The 15,362-nt window shown below is 37.0% G+C and overlaps 1 protein-coding gene across 1 annotated transcript; it reads right to left on the bottom strand.

Moving 5' to 3' along the window:
• Positions 1–4,770: 4,770 nt before the first annotated feature.
• Positions 4,771–15,000, bottom strand: chaf1b (chromatin assembly factor 1, subunit B). Its single transcript, XM_032568847.1, has 14 exons — positions 14,935–15,000; positions 14,429–14,567; positions 13,514–13,646; positions 13,285–13,405; positions 12,775–12,878; positions 12,582–12,678; positions 12,371–12,455; positions 11,488–11,581; positions 10,552–10,621; positions 10,379–10,470; positions 10,143–10,302; positions 8,363–8,938; positions 6,214–6,302; positions 4,771–5,258 (listed from the first exon to the last, which is right to left on the bottom strand). Exons 2-14 carry the CDS (start codon positions 14,552–14,554, stop codon positions 5,158–5,160), a joined length of 1,848 nt encoding a protein of 615 aa, XP_032424738.1. The 5' UTR covers positions 14,555–14,567; positions 14,935–15,000; the 3' UTR covers positions 4,771–5,157.
• Positions 15,001–15,362: the final 362 nt, after the last annotated feature.

Genomic DNA, 15,362 nt, shown 5'->3' on the forward strand with positions numbered 1-15,362 from the left:
CACAATTACTCAGATTTAATGTAAAAGGTATCTGAACAGATTTCAAGTCTTGCTACTGTTTCTTAATTGGATTTACAGATGAAACCATTGACACATTGTTATTTTTTACTCAGTCTCTAGTTAAAAAAAACAAACTTCTCTTATTTTATGTCAGTTACAATTAACACATTTTTTTGTCTATTTGCTAAATTCCACAATAACGGAAGGAGTTATCAGAGATTTATTTGTTAGTGTTTTCAAAATTCAGAAGTTAAGTTTAGTATTTGGCAGCACTGCCTTTGAACTTTATGACTTGGGTCAAACATTTTGGGTCTCCTTACTTTTTTCTGTCCATGGTATGTGTCTTCTTATTTGCTGTAATGTCTTGTTTCAACTGTAGATCTAGACTTTGACTGGGCCATCATAACACATGAATGTACAGTACAGACCAAAAGTTTGGACACACCTTTTAATTCAACGAGTTTCCTTTATTTTCATGACTATTGACATTGTAGATTCACACTGAAGGCATCAAAACTATGAATAACACATGTGGAAATATCCACTAAACAAAAACGTGTAAAACAACTGAAAATACCCCTTATATTCTAGTTCCTTCAAAGTAGCAACCTTTTGCTGTGATTACTGCTTTGCACACACTCTGCATTTTCTTGATGAGCTTCAAGAGGTAGTCACCTGAAATGGTTTTCACTTCATAGGTGTGCCCTGTCAGGTTAATAAGTGGGATTTCTTGCCTTATAAATAGTCATGAAAATAAAGAAAACCCATTGAATTAGAAGGTGTGTCCAAACTTTTGGTCTGTACTGTATGTGCTTCTAATAAAACCACTGCATTGTAGCTTTGGGTTTGTGTAAAACACATTGAACCAAGACATACAATGTTAAAAACAGAAACATTTAAATCAATGTATCAACTCCACTGTGCCAGAGGCCTCTCAAATTTGATGGAGTTTAAAAAACAGGACATGAAGATACACCTGTGGTATTTTAAAGGCAACTTGTTCCAAAGTTTGGCAGCTACTTTTGAAAAAATCTGCTCTCCTCTGAGCTTTAACCTAGTTTTTGGTAGAACCAAATGCAACAGAACAACTGATATATGCCTGGGAAGGAACATTAATTTTTAGGTTGTCAGAGGTAAAAGTCATTTCAGAGTCTCTGGCAGTGTTGATAATGAAAACAGAAAAAAAAAGCAGTTGTGGAAGATTTAAAAGTATGACAGTTCCTGGTTGGTACGCTACTGTTAAAGTGCCACAAATTAATAAAAAAAAAAAAATCCTGCATACTCGATTCCAAATAAAAAACAACTTCAGCATATCTTAAAGAAAGATGAAAGTGTATCCCAGTTGATGAGTGGGAATTTTCTTTCTGTATTTTCCTGAATTTAGCTCCTTCTATCTAATCCTGGAAGACCTGGAAACTCTCAGCGCTTGCCCGAGATGTTCTTGAATATCCCCACATCTCACAAAGACATAAATGTAAAAATATATATTAAAAAACTTGCATAAAACACGTGAAATATGATCAGACGTTAATAAATGTACTAACATTTTTTGTTTGTATTCCTTCTGTTTTTCACAAATCCTAGTACTGATAGCTGAATGTGCTTAAATCAACAATATTTTTCTGCACCTCAGCATGGTTAGTGGTTGTAATTAACTTAGAGCTCATGAAGTAACTAGAACTTTATTTTCTTATTTAAAAAAAAAAAAAAAAAAAAGCATAGCTGAGAGAGAGTACATAACTTAATGGCAACTTCTTCCTGGGGAATCTACAATAAAGTTCAGAATTTAATATTCTTACTTAGCCTAATTTGTTGGTACAACAGAGAATAGAGTAAAATTACGGTTGTAATTTGTTTTAAGGATGACGTAAATGTTTGTATACTTGGGACATTTGTTCTCAGTCGCTGCTGGGCCCTGAGAACAGCCAGCGACTGAAGAGAAGAATGCCCACAGCGAGATGGGAACAGAGATATAACTCTCTTTGAGAAAACAGCCAACCACCACAAAGTCTGAAACCAGAGACAGATCTGTGAGTTAGAGCAACTAGAATACTCACCTAGTTTTTGGGAGTTGTTTTTTTTTATTAATCACATAGTTCTCATCCAGGATTGGCCAGCATTTTGTCTCTTCTTTTCTCCAGGCTGAAGAAGAATGTGGTCTAGAGACACTCAGGTGGAATTCGACTATCCAACAGTAAGTTGTCATATGCCTTACAGTCACAAATGGCTGCTTTCTAACCACGATTCTATGAACTTCTTTGAGTGTTGTAAATTTTAGCATCCAAAAGTCTTCAACAAAGCACTTCTTCATTTGACTGCAACCTTAGCAACGTTCGTTACCTGTTGATCTGTGGGCCTTTGCCCCAATTACCCAGTTTTAATTTTACAATGAAAGTCTGCTTAGCTCGTGCCTATTTTAAATGTGCAATATTGTTTCTGACCTTTCCACTGATTTGAGAAAACTATGGCCTTTAGTGTTTAATTTCTAGCCCGATACACAACACTGTGAAGTCAGATCTCATTGAGATTCTGTGTCTATTGAATCCACACAGCATGTGGAATTCAGCCATACAGAGGGAGATGTTGCAGGAGTTCAGTAAACTATATTTCAAGCTTTGGTTCTGAAATATTTCTAGAATATAGAAACTGTTGATGCTACATTGCAGTGACCTCACTGGTACTGTTTCTACCACTTCCTTTGTCTTAAATGACCCAAGCTTCATCCTTAGATGCTAAGCAACATTGGGTTGTTTTCTGACGAGATCAAACAATCACCCTCCTATTCTTACTCAGTTTGCCACTAAAGGTTTTATTAAAAAATAGCTTTCTGTTTTTTAACAACTTCCTACAGCAAATGTTAAGATGAATCTTCTTTCTTTGTCTTCCAATTTCCCAAAGCTATTGGAAACCATTTAAATAATACACGTAACATTACCTCTTTGTTAAATGTTCAGTAATGACTTGTAAACTTTATCTTCATCCAGTTCTTTACTCTTTTGCAGACACTTCTCATCCTATTCAACCTTACAAAATGTTGAGTTATCTAATTTCTTTCAAAACACATTCATGGTTTAACAATGGTTTTCAATTACAGCGGGAATATTTCCATATTACACAAAATTAAAGTCTAAAACATAATTTGGGAAAATTTGCAAATCCTTCTGTTGGCAACACTTTACCTGAGAATATGACACCAGAGGTAACAGGCATTTGGATACTTAAAAAGCTAAAACAGGAAAAGTTTATTTTGATTAAATGTCAGACTGTAAGAAAAAGAAAAGTGTATGAAACATGTAAAATCTAATATGGCTGACTTACATACAAACCATAGCTTGAGTAAATATTAAACTATTAAACCTTTCTCACACTCAGTAATAAGGTAGCTTGGCAACCAAGCATATCAGTTTGTAAATCCTAAGAAGTTTGTCTTTCTTTTATGTTGGAACCTGATTACTTAATTTGGGTTTTATGGAATTTTCAGATTCGTGTCTCAATGACAGGGATAGTTGAAGGTTGCAAAAGTAGCTACCAGCACCTATTACTGGTTCACTGTAGGCCATACTGGTCCTGGTGGGAGTTCTCCTTCGAGAGTTCCTGATCAAGCAAAGATCGATGTGCTTGAAATTTTTTTCTTTTTTTTAGTGCGGTGCTTATTAGCCAAATGTTAAACTTAATATGTTTTGATTCATTTAACTTCAAATGTGCAAATGCTGCATTGTTCTACCGAAGGCACCTCTTCAATGACCAACACTGGAGCTCACCATTGCATTATATCAGTCTGCTTTAAGAATAATCAAAAAACAAGATCTGGAAAAACATGAACACGTACAGTTGGAACCAAAATCTCGATCTCAATCTCGTTGTAATCTGTTGATGACAATGACAAATAAATCTTATCTTATCTTAAAAGATTACATACAGTTTTTTTTCTCTCTTTGGAAAAAGAGGAAAACATGTCTGATTTAACTTGAAGTTAAATCAGACCAATCTACTTTTGCTTTAGGTAAATTAGAATTACCAAAATTCTTCCTGTTTGATAACTGTCACAATAAAGAAAGAATATGTTAGGGGATTTATTTATGGGCATCTTCAAAATACAAAGTTTACAAGTGTCTCTGTCTTTTTATTCAGTGTATATAAACTTCTGGTTTCAACTGTATGAAACCAAAAGCCCAACTGGTCAAATCTTTTTTCTCTCAGGTTCCTACATACTTGCACATTTGGATTAGAGTGTGCCACTTCTGGTAACTGCACAGTATTTTTAAGCTGTAATCTTGTCCTTATTGCACAGTATGTTATTATATTAATCTTGGTTTTATACTTTTTAAACTTTTGTATGAACATACATATGTCAAAGCTGCTGTTGTGCCAACTGTGGGATAAAATGTTTCTATTCTGTCTTCCCTTTTGTACTCTGCACCTCAGTTAGAAAACTAACTTCAATAATTTGAAGTTAGAAAAAGCTTCAAATTATTAAAGCTTTATTGCTCAATAAAGCAACAAAGCTTTAATAATTTGAATACAATTCAGGTTTTTTATCACCATCCATGTTATTAATTTAAACTATTTGATATTTTAACTTATGCATGTTAATATACATGCACCTTAGCACCATTGAAAGCTAACAGGTTCTTATAAAGTGGGTTTCAAAAGGCTTTAATAAGGCATCTACAAATCAGTGTAATTATATTTAATCATTAAAAGATAAATGAGGACTACCCAAACATTTTAAGTAAGGACTGTGTGTATTTAAGACACCTTGGACCAAACTACTTGAAGTCTTTTATTAACAATTTGACATTTTCAATTCAAGATGTTAACTGTTGCTTCAGTTTTCAAAAGGTTACAGAGTTAAACTTCAAACTACCAAACCTCAAAGTGCTCTTCTCGTCTTCTTCAAGCACTGCAGCTCAGATTTATCTTGTTTTACTATTTTTCTCTCCTCATAACAGCTTCAGAGCGTCATTAGGAAAGGGAAATAAAACATTCTCTGTTTAAGATACTAAATACAGTAAAAAAACAAAAAACAACTCTTTGACCAGAATGTCATGCAGTTTATAGCTGGACAAACACAAAGATGTTGCTTTGAGGAGCTTCATATAGTTCTTTTATTCCTGATGTTTCCTTTAAGCACTACCACACTCCAGGCAGTGAATGCTAATCCTTACATGTTCTGGTTTTTACTGGGGTGTTACTGGTCTTGGTCCGTTTGGATTCTGGAGGTTGGCAAACTGGATCGGAGGGGGGAGATGGACGCTCTGGAGAAACACAAAGACAAGGATTAACGACGAGAGGATAGACTTTATAGCCTGTTTCTGTGCAGTCTTTGGAGGAGATATAAGAATGTTAAAAAATTTTTTTTAAAAAGCCACACAATTGTGCCATTAATGCTGCATGATCAGCATTGTATGTAGCATAAATGTGGAAGTTAATCACAAACAAATGTATATTAACCATACCAATGGGTAATAAAGTATGGGTGTCTATTGAGGGATTTTACAAAAATCCTCATGTTAGTGGTGCATGGATCCAGACTTGAGGGGTTTTACAATAATATAACTCGGAAACATTGAAGTCCGGTCATTTCAGTCTGACTTGGTCGTAGTCACAAACTGCTTCCACGCATTTTATTGTCAGATTTTCCTGAACACTTTGCACCGTTTAACTCAAATGTTTGGAGGAGCCATACAGAATACAAAGAAACTTCATTAAAAATATGTCAAAAATTGTAAACAAGAAAAAGAGTTGCATTATTTGATGTTGCCAGAGGAATGTTTCACTAAAAGCTGTATTTTTTTGAGAGGGTGGATTTGGTCTTATTTATTAATGATTTGCAACAAAGTAAAGCAATAAGTACCATATTACAACTACACTATAACCAAGGTGAATTGATTTAATTTTCAGAAGCATTTGGCTGGTTACTTTAAGAAACGAAAGCCTTTTAAATGAAGGTGTTAGTTATTTTACCACTATTTAACTATAACAACTCTGACCCAGTGACACATCACATGAAAAAGAGACAAGTGTTTGTGTTTCCATTACCTAGGCTCGAGAAAGCCTCCCACTGGTGTGTGGAAAGTTTAAACGTAACATTAAGGAGGGTTTGCAGATTCTCAAGACAAAATTTTGAAAAATTTTTAGAAGCCGTTATTGAGGATGGAAGACTAAGACAACACTCTTAAACTCTAAGCTGAAAAAGGTGGAGAAACCAACCGTGTTTGGCCTTCTCTGCGGCTGCAGCGTTGCTGAACAGTGAGCTGACAGCTGGAGGCCGAGATCCAAGGGGAGTCAAAGACACTCTCCTATAAACAAGCAGGGAGACCAAAAATAAAGAGACTATCAAACTACACAAACTCCAAAGCATCAATTAAGAATGTCGCTTTGCTGTAACAGACATGGTATCCATCATTTATTTAGCATGTTGTTAAAGTAGAACAGGAAAGCATTTGCAGCAATCGCCTATGAGCCACAGTCAGTGGGGGTCCAACCAATCCCCCGTACCAGACGGGGCTTTGTTTGCACTGCCAGGACGAAGCACGCGTGAAGTGAAAGAAACATCAAAATGCTGCATCCCAGCTTTCCCTTAAAAATTGCTTAGAAGCACATGCTATAGAAACACTTGTTTCTTATTTAAATGATTCATCACTCATTGAAAAAAGGTGGATAACAGAAGAGTTTATGGTGATCCCCAGCTCTTTGTAGAGCTCATAGATTCTGAGTTTAACTCTTGAAACATCAGCAGAAGCAGGCAGTGGAAGCAGTATTTCCCAGTCAAAACCCCATAAATTATCACCGGTGGTCATGTGACGGGACCAGCTGCCCTTTAAGTATCCAGAGCTCTTCAGCTCAATAAAGCTTTCAATGCATGGTAGGCAAAAAGTAAACATTAGATAAAAATGACTCGACAAAACATTCCTCCATTTAGTAACTTCCACTTGTTCTAAGAAATTAACTCAAACGTTCAAACCGAGTTTTCATTCTCCTATGTATACTCTTCATCTTTTACATGGCAGCTTGATCCACAGACGTTTCATTGCCTTCTAGTGTTTTAAGGCAATTTGTGGAGTTGCTATAGAAACACTTGTTTCTTACTTAAAAGATTCAAATAACTTGAATATTGAGCTCAACAGAAGTTTAGTCAACATCCAAGTACAGAATCAGCAGGGCCGTTTTTGTCTTTTTTAGATGCTAACAAATAAACAAACACTATAAATGTATTTAAATTACCAACACTGAACCTGCTACACAGGGATAATATTATTGTTGTTCTGATTGTTGAAATAATTAAAATTTTCAACAATTTTTAACTATTGAAACAACAATCAGAATATTTTTGTTCTGATTGTTGAAATAGTTAAAAACTCCAAACCTGGGAATTTGACTTGAAAATTAAGGTTTTGTTAAAAAATAAGAATAATTCGCGTTGCCTTTCACAAATACTGGCACTCTGTCTTGATGTGTAAGAAGACTGAAAATAAAAATCATCTATTTTTGCAGCAGCACGATAAAGAAAAAGCCAGTCTTTAATATGAGTAAACTAATTATAAATTTTAATATACTTATATTATTTTTAATCCAATAGCTGTCTTGTGATAGGGTAACAATGCACACATTCATGTCCCCTAGGTCTAAAACAATTAATTGGACTATTTGTGATGAACTGATTATTGAAATAATCACCAACTAATTTAGTAATTGTTAACTGGAGTATACAGATTCAAACGAAGGCATTTTCAAAAAGAAAAACACATTCAGAGCCATAATTAATCCACATCTGTGAAAACAAATATTTAAAAATTGCATTTAGAATTAAAAAAAAAGTATTTCTCTGTTTATAAATCTACCCAGAACTCCTCATAGTTTTAGTTTTTACTAAAACTAAAACTATGCAAATTCTGTGACACAAAACTCCTAGTAAGCACATTTTGCAATCCAGATATTAATCCAAATATAGTCACCAGATTGGCTCTGCACTGTATTGATGTTCAGGGGAGCAGAAAGGGACGGGTTTTTTATGCGTTGATGTATTTTTTAGTTGAAGATGCACGCTTTGCTACAAATGATCAAGTGTTCACTAAAGAAATGCTTTTAATGTATTTCAGACACTAAAATGTTTACCGGATTTAAAAGGAATTGAATTATCTGTTACTTTGCATCTTTTAATGTGTTTCTAATATTGTATAAAGAACTATTAAATAGTTAAATGAAAAATCTGCAGAATATGCCCATTTTTTAAATCAGAATGATCAATGGAATAACGAATTACTAAAATAATTGTTAGCTGCAGCCCCAATGCTTACTGTAGAATAAATATAAAAATAAGTAAAAAGTGTTTACGTCTCATTTCTCCTCCTATGTTTACCTTGGGGTGGGTCCTTTTGGGGTGGTCGGACCTTTAGGGGTCGTGGACCCAGCAGTGTTGAGAACCTTTGATGTGGAGGGAGTGAGAGGTGTGTGGCGGGGCTGGTTCCTGGAGGAGCTGGTCGGTGTGAGGGGAGTGACGGAGGGCTGGGGAGTCGAGGGAGCGCTCGTGCTTCCAGATGACGGAGTCTGACTTGATGAGGGAGTCGAAGGTTTGGGAGTAGTGGGCTTCCCCCAGCCCTCCAGCGTGTTAAGGGTGATCCTGCGCGGCTGAGGCGTCGATCTGGGTTTCGGGGTGGTCTTCTTTTCGTCCGTTGGGGTGGGACACGGGGAGTCTTTTTTACCACTGCTGGTTTGGGATGCCGGGTTTGGGGTGGAGCTTGACGGCTGGGAAACCGGAGAGGAGTTTTTGCTCGCTGATGATTTCTTCCCTTTTTTCTCGACGCCGCTGTTTGGGACAAAGATTTCCAAGACGGGAGGCTCCTTGAGCGGAGTGCCCAGCTCCCCAGGAGAGAAGGACAGGAAGGAGCAGTAGCCGTCTGTTGACGACACGGCCAGGAAGGAACCATCACTAGACCTAAACAGGAAATCGTACAGACATGTCGATGGAATGTAAAACATGAAGAAGAAACTGTGTAATCAATCAATGGCTTTACATTCACACTTTGTCTAGTTTTTATTCTACATTCAAGGTGCACAAAAGCATTAATGTGAATGAAGCCGATAAAAAGACACCAATCAAATTTATTATCGTGTTAATCCATTAAAATTTTTGTTTTACATGCATTTTATCTGATGTGTTTATTTAAATAATTTCCAACAGTATAATTACAGAAAGAGCTTTATTTTGACTTTCAGGTTTATGGCTTTTCTCCTTTTTTATTTTAATCTTTGCAAGTCAGACATGCAGTCATTATTTCAGCATTTCAGTTTTTGTAAATATTCTGAATTTATACAGCACTGTTCCAGTCATAGCGATCACCCAAAGCTCTTTACACTGAAGCCAAATTCACCCAGCTGTGTTAATAAACTCACATTACCCTTCCCATTACGGCCTATTGTTAAAATGGAGAAGTTCACCATGACATAGAGCTGATTGTTCAGCAGTGGTTTAAATATTAAAACTACAAAAGAAACCTACTGTGTTTCAGGCAGAAAGGATGGGCTGATGGGTTATAAGACAAAATGACAGCAACATGGAAACACTAGGAGTAGAGAGATAGATGGATCCATAAATCGATGGAAGCATAAAAGGTCAGAAGGAGCAATGGATGGACAGATGGGTTGATGTCAGGATAGCTTTGTAGGAAAATGTTTTGAGATTTTTATTTAAGGTAGAAATAAATGTTTTGGTCCTTTAAGGTAAGAAAAATAAAACTGCCGACTTACAGTGTGACCTTTTTAGCAAAATTCCAGAAAAAGTGCATGAAAACTAAATACACCTTTAGTGCTTCTTTGTGTCGGGGTGTGTGTGTGTGCAAATACGATGAGTGATCTGTCCACAAGCAAACAGCACAACTGGAAACGTCTCAAACTGGTTTGGGAAGAAAACTGTCAAATAAAAAGTTCCTCCAGTGACATCACTAAAATAATCTCTTTACATCCAAGTACGACTGACAAACATGAAGTGTCTGCACGCAGAATAAAAGTCAGCTCAGTCGGGGCATGTTCCAACTTTTCCTGTCTGTCAGAACCAGAAAAAGCCCTCTGGTCACACACCGGCAGACTGTGAAGCATCTAGAAACACACACAAACTCAACCCAACTCAAGCCCAGGTTTACCATGTGAGGTCACTGAGTGTGTGGTAGTGGATGTTGGACACCAGGCCAAAGGGAAGGCTCTGCTGAGTGTCGTACAGGAAGACGGAGTCCTCGGAGGCCACGGCAAACACCATGCGGTACGGCAGCTGGAAGAGGTTGGAGAAAGCCTGGGGAGATCCGTCTGTAAGGCAGAAATGTCAACAAACACGCAGAAGAAGAATGAACACAGAAAGTGTTTCTTAATTAATGGCTCTCACCTTCTCCCTTTTTGGTCCTGAGTTCAAAGTAGACCGGACAGCATCGCACAGCCAGGGTGGCTTTAGACGGACAAGGCAGGTGGGCGATCGGCCTGACAGTCGAGAACAAATGTGAACATCACTTATAAGATGTTTAATAGCATGAAATGAATAAAACTTAAAACAAGCTTTACCTCTTTAGGCTTTTCCTGGAGAAAATGTAAGTGGTATTTATGATGTTTTCTCCCACCTCGACACATCCAGCTGTTATTTGAGTGGAAAAGAGCGACAGGGTTAGACACAGAAGGAAGATAGCGACATTTGATCACGAGCTGTAAACTCGAATTTAATCTTGAAATCCTCCACTATGTAAGGTGAATGTAAATTGATGCCTCTAGTTTGGTAGTGAACATCTACAGTACTTTGTTAGTAATTGTTAAATTTGCTTTAGCGTGTTTATGTTCACAGACAATCTGATTTATCTTGTGGAAATTTGCATGGATAGTGGACAGAAATGTTAGTAGTTTTTTTTGTGTTTTTTTTTTTGCACAAAGCAGACAGAGACAAAATACAAAGACCTGCAGCTTCAACTGCAGCAAAACTTGATTGTATAAAGTACTGACTCAAGTTTCCAGTTATAATGCATCCCACATTTTCTATTTTTTTCTGCCACTTTGTACTGTTAAGGAATAAACAGGTGGTGGCTCATAAAAAGCCCAGAAAATCTTTAGAGGAAGCCTTTCAGCTTGGAGCTGACAAGAAATTTTTCAAATTAGCAAAGTTTTTTAATAAAAAGAATGAACAAAAAAACCTACTAGACAACTAGCAATCAAAATGAAAACGGCACTGTGCTTGTTAGTAAATGTTTCTATGTCAAATGGTCAGTTATGTTTTACACACTGTCACTCACTGACATGTAATAAAATTTTTAAGTTTAATACAATATTTTTCTCCCCTCGATTTGTTTGTTATTCAGCTTTTCTACATTAAAATGAAGGAACCACAAAAAATATAGAGACTTTAGTTTGGAAGTTATTTAATCTATAAAACCAGTAGGTCATCAAATATTCTACCCCCCGTAAATACAATTAGCAAAGTAAGATTTAATTTGGTGAATGCAGTAAATGTACCTGGAGCAAGAAGGAACGACCCATCCGGTGTAAAGGAAAGACGACGAAAGAAGGACCTCATACTGTCGTCGTGAAACATTCTGTACTGCTTCACCTGCAAAGTGACACACAGGGGAGATTACAGATAGTGTAATTTAGCAATGCACATTTTCCTTTTCAACACTTTTTCAGACTAAACTCACAAAGATCTCCAAACATCCAAGCCTTATCAACTGAATCGACCAAATTACCATCTGCATATATAAAAATATTCTTTAATGCAGTTTCTCCAAATGCAGATAAAATATTTAAGACTTCCAGTGCTATGTCTGACAAGAAAACAAGAATTTCAAAGCCACACACAAAAGAGATGTTTGAACATCAGCTAATTTTAATTTAAGGATTTAACTTTGGGATCTCTCTTATAACTTTTAAAAAGGGGAACTTATAAAACGCATTTGTTTATTTTTAAACAACTAATTCAAATTCAATCTGAAGTTAAACAGAAACGGTATCTCCAAAAGCAGAAATGGGTTTGCATAAGGTTCAGTAAAACCAAACCATTCAGAGTTTGATAAAAATTCTATTTAACATGCAGAAATTCAAAGATAAAGAATCTAAATCCAATATGAATTGATGAAAGAATCGTTTAATTATGCTTCTCAATCTTTAGCTAACATAACTGAAAATAAAAATTTCCCTGAACCCATTTTCTTTTTCTCATACCTGAAAAATGCTAAAGGCTATTTCCACATTTTCCCAGAATTCAATACAAAGTGAAGGAGCCCGACTGATATTTATAGTCGAATTATTTAGAAAAAAGGACAAAAACTCATGACAGAGTGAAAAATGTGCATTTTATGACCTGAAAGAAAGAGAAGTACAAAAGCTACATTTTACAAACCTCTCCATCAGCAAGAGGCCCAGAGCTCATTTTGCTGATACAGAAGGCCTTCTTCTTTGTGTGAGTGCTGTACACACGCATCACTCTGACACACAAAAAGAAAATAAGAAAGAGTAATCCATTACTTACATAAAATCAGTCTGGTTGTTTCCATATTATTACTGAACACATGTGCACTGAATTGTCTTAAAAACATTACTTCCTGTTCTACCTGTCACAGCTGAGCGTGGCGACATATTGCCCCTGTGGATCCCAGGTCACCCCCTGCACGTAGCTCTTGTGGTCATTCAACATACACAACTTTTGTCCTGGACACAAAATCAGAAAAAAAAAAAAATCATCAATGTGCATCACTGATGTGGCTCGTTTAAATATTTGCACCATGCACAGCTGAGGCTGCACACCTTTGCTGATGTCCCACATAATAGCAGTGTTGTCAACAGATCCAGAAATCATGAAGTTTCCGTCTCGCGTCCAGCAGATGTCATACACGTCCTCTAAATGTCCTCTGGGGGCCAAACACGAGACAGAAAGTGTTACAGTTTCAATAGATAATTTGGGAAAGTTTTGATCAAACACAGTTGGTTTAAATCAAGCTTTGATACAATTATTAGCATTAATTTGTTATTAGAACAAGGTTTAAAATGTCATGAAGCGTCACAAATAGGGCAAAAAAAAAAAAGGTGCAGTCAATCAACAGATAGGCAGCTTCATCATCATCGGTCAGCGCTGCAGTCTGCACAGCTGGAAGATGTAAATGTGAAGCTGTCCTAGTTAAGCCACAGCAGTGAGTGTTTGAAGCCAGATAAAATTATTACATATCAGACATCAAGAAAAATATATTTTTAGAAGACAATAACAAAACCATGTGCATCTTTATATAGCAGACAGGTCCACTTTCTGTTCTTATGTACCTGAGTGTTTTGACCACAGACCAGCTCTCTTTGTTGAGCTGAGCATCTTCTTCATCCTGAAACACAGTGGCCTGTTCCGGCTCCTTGGAGTCGTTGAGCTTCCACAGAAGAATAGCTGCATCTGTATGCAAGAAAAAACCAAGACAAAGACATGTCTCTGTTTTAAATGTAGTACTGAAACAAAAGTAGTGACACAGAAATAAAGAGAACTTTATTTTGCGGGACTTACCGTCTCCCCCTGAAGCGAGCAGCTCTCCATTAGGGCTAAAGCGAACCACATTGACCGCCTTGCTGTGTCTGGCCAGGTTAGACAAAAACTCCACCACGGCCTTCCCGTCTGGACCTTGCTCCACCCGCCACAGCTGCGTAAACAATTGGGGAAAATGAGGCGAATTCGTCATGAACGTTCAGAGCTTTCCACTTTGAAAGTTGATGCAATGCAGGGAAATAATTAGGAGTTATAAGATAGACGCAGTGTGCTGGACGCTACAAGAGACAATTTTCTTTGGCTTTTGGAGGTTGGAAAGAAGGAAAGCTATTAGCAAGAGCAGACACGAAGAAGAAAGAAAGCACAACATTTAGACAAACTCATAAAAATACCTGCAAAATAATAAAATCCAATGTTTTTCTGAATTTTGCAGATGCTATCAGACTAAATGCCACTTTGGCTCAAATCTCTGAATTTATAATTATTCAGCAAAATTGCTTAAACCCATCTTCTTTATTTTGTTAGTTCACTCCAGGGAGTGGTGTTTCATAACTGAAGAACAGTCACAATATTACTCATTTTTAATATATTTTACTGCCTTTTAACCATGTAGCAGAGACAGATCCTCCCATATGCACTCAAAATACCTTTAATTTTTTTTGTTATAGTTGTAATGACAAAAACTTAAAGGGGTGTGCATACTTTTGGACGGCACAGTGCATCATCAGCGCATTATGAGTCTGGGCACCATGTTGAACCATCATGATTACAGATGAGTGGCAGGCATAAGAAAAAAGTGTCTATCACTGGTACTGTCAGCTTCTGGATGCCACTTAAAATGTATCTTACCGTTCTTTTAAACAGAAGAGGTTTTGACCCCTGCTTTTTAATCAAGTATTAAATTGTAACTTCAGCGGATGTTTCCTCTCCACTCACCCTGACTGTGGTGTCCACTCCAGCTGTGGCCAGTCGATGAAAACGTCCCTCTGTGTTGTGCTGGAAGTCTAGACTGTACACCGGCTCCTTGTTGTGCCAGGCAATCTCACAAGTCACCACCTTCATTTTTAACCCCTTTCTAGAGGAAATACATTCAACACTAGCTTATACACAAGAGAGTTTAAATGACTTTGAATCTAGTGCAAATAAATAGCGCTTCCAAAAACAGCAAAGGTGGACCCTATGTTATCAATTACGCCAAAAAAATATATATTTGAAACTGTTACTAGATACTTCAACCGAATGCTAGGATTAGCTCTTAATGTTAGCACCAAGCTGAGCGGGTTATTTAGGCATTTCACTCAAAAGCGAGTCGCCACATACATTACCGTGTTTATCTAATGTTATTAGATGTCCTCAAGCATATTGTGACATAGATAAACTCGACTTTTTTCCTCATTAGCTAACTAACTAATATTACTTTTAATAATAAGTGTGTACTTTACCTCCTCTGTCGTTCTGCAGCAAAAATATTAACAATTTCCCGCGTACGTTTCGCTCAAAACTTCCGGCCAAGCATAGGAGACTGATTGGACGAAAGAGTGGAAGGGGCGGAGTTAGTTTGGAGCTTTTTGATAACGGGTCCATTCCTTAACAGTGCGCCGGTGGATGACACGGGTGGGAGTGGAGATGAAGAGAGGAAGGTGGAGTTTTAGCGTAAACGGCAGGTTGTTAAGGAGTATACCCTCCTAGTGCAACCAGAACACGTCATCAGCTACAACCAGCTTAAGAGAGCAACAGTGTAAATATTAAATGTAGTTTCCTGAGATTATAGGATTTAACTCTATTCCATAGTACTTTATTTTGGTAGCTAAACAACTCCAGCGTTGTTATAAGTAACATAATCAAAGTGAGTCATTTAGCTTTTGGATCT

This window comes from Xiphophorus hellerii, chromosome 7 (assembly GCF_003331165.1).
Source record: "Xiphophorus hellerii strain 12219 chromosome 7, Xiphophorus_hellerii-4.1, whole genome shotgun sequence".
NCBI lineage: Eukaryota > Metazoa > Chordata > Actinopteri > Cyprinodontiformes > Poeciliidae > Xiphophorus > Xiphophorus hellerii.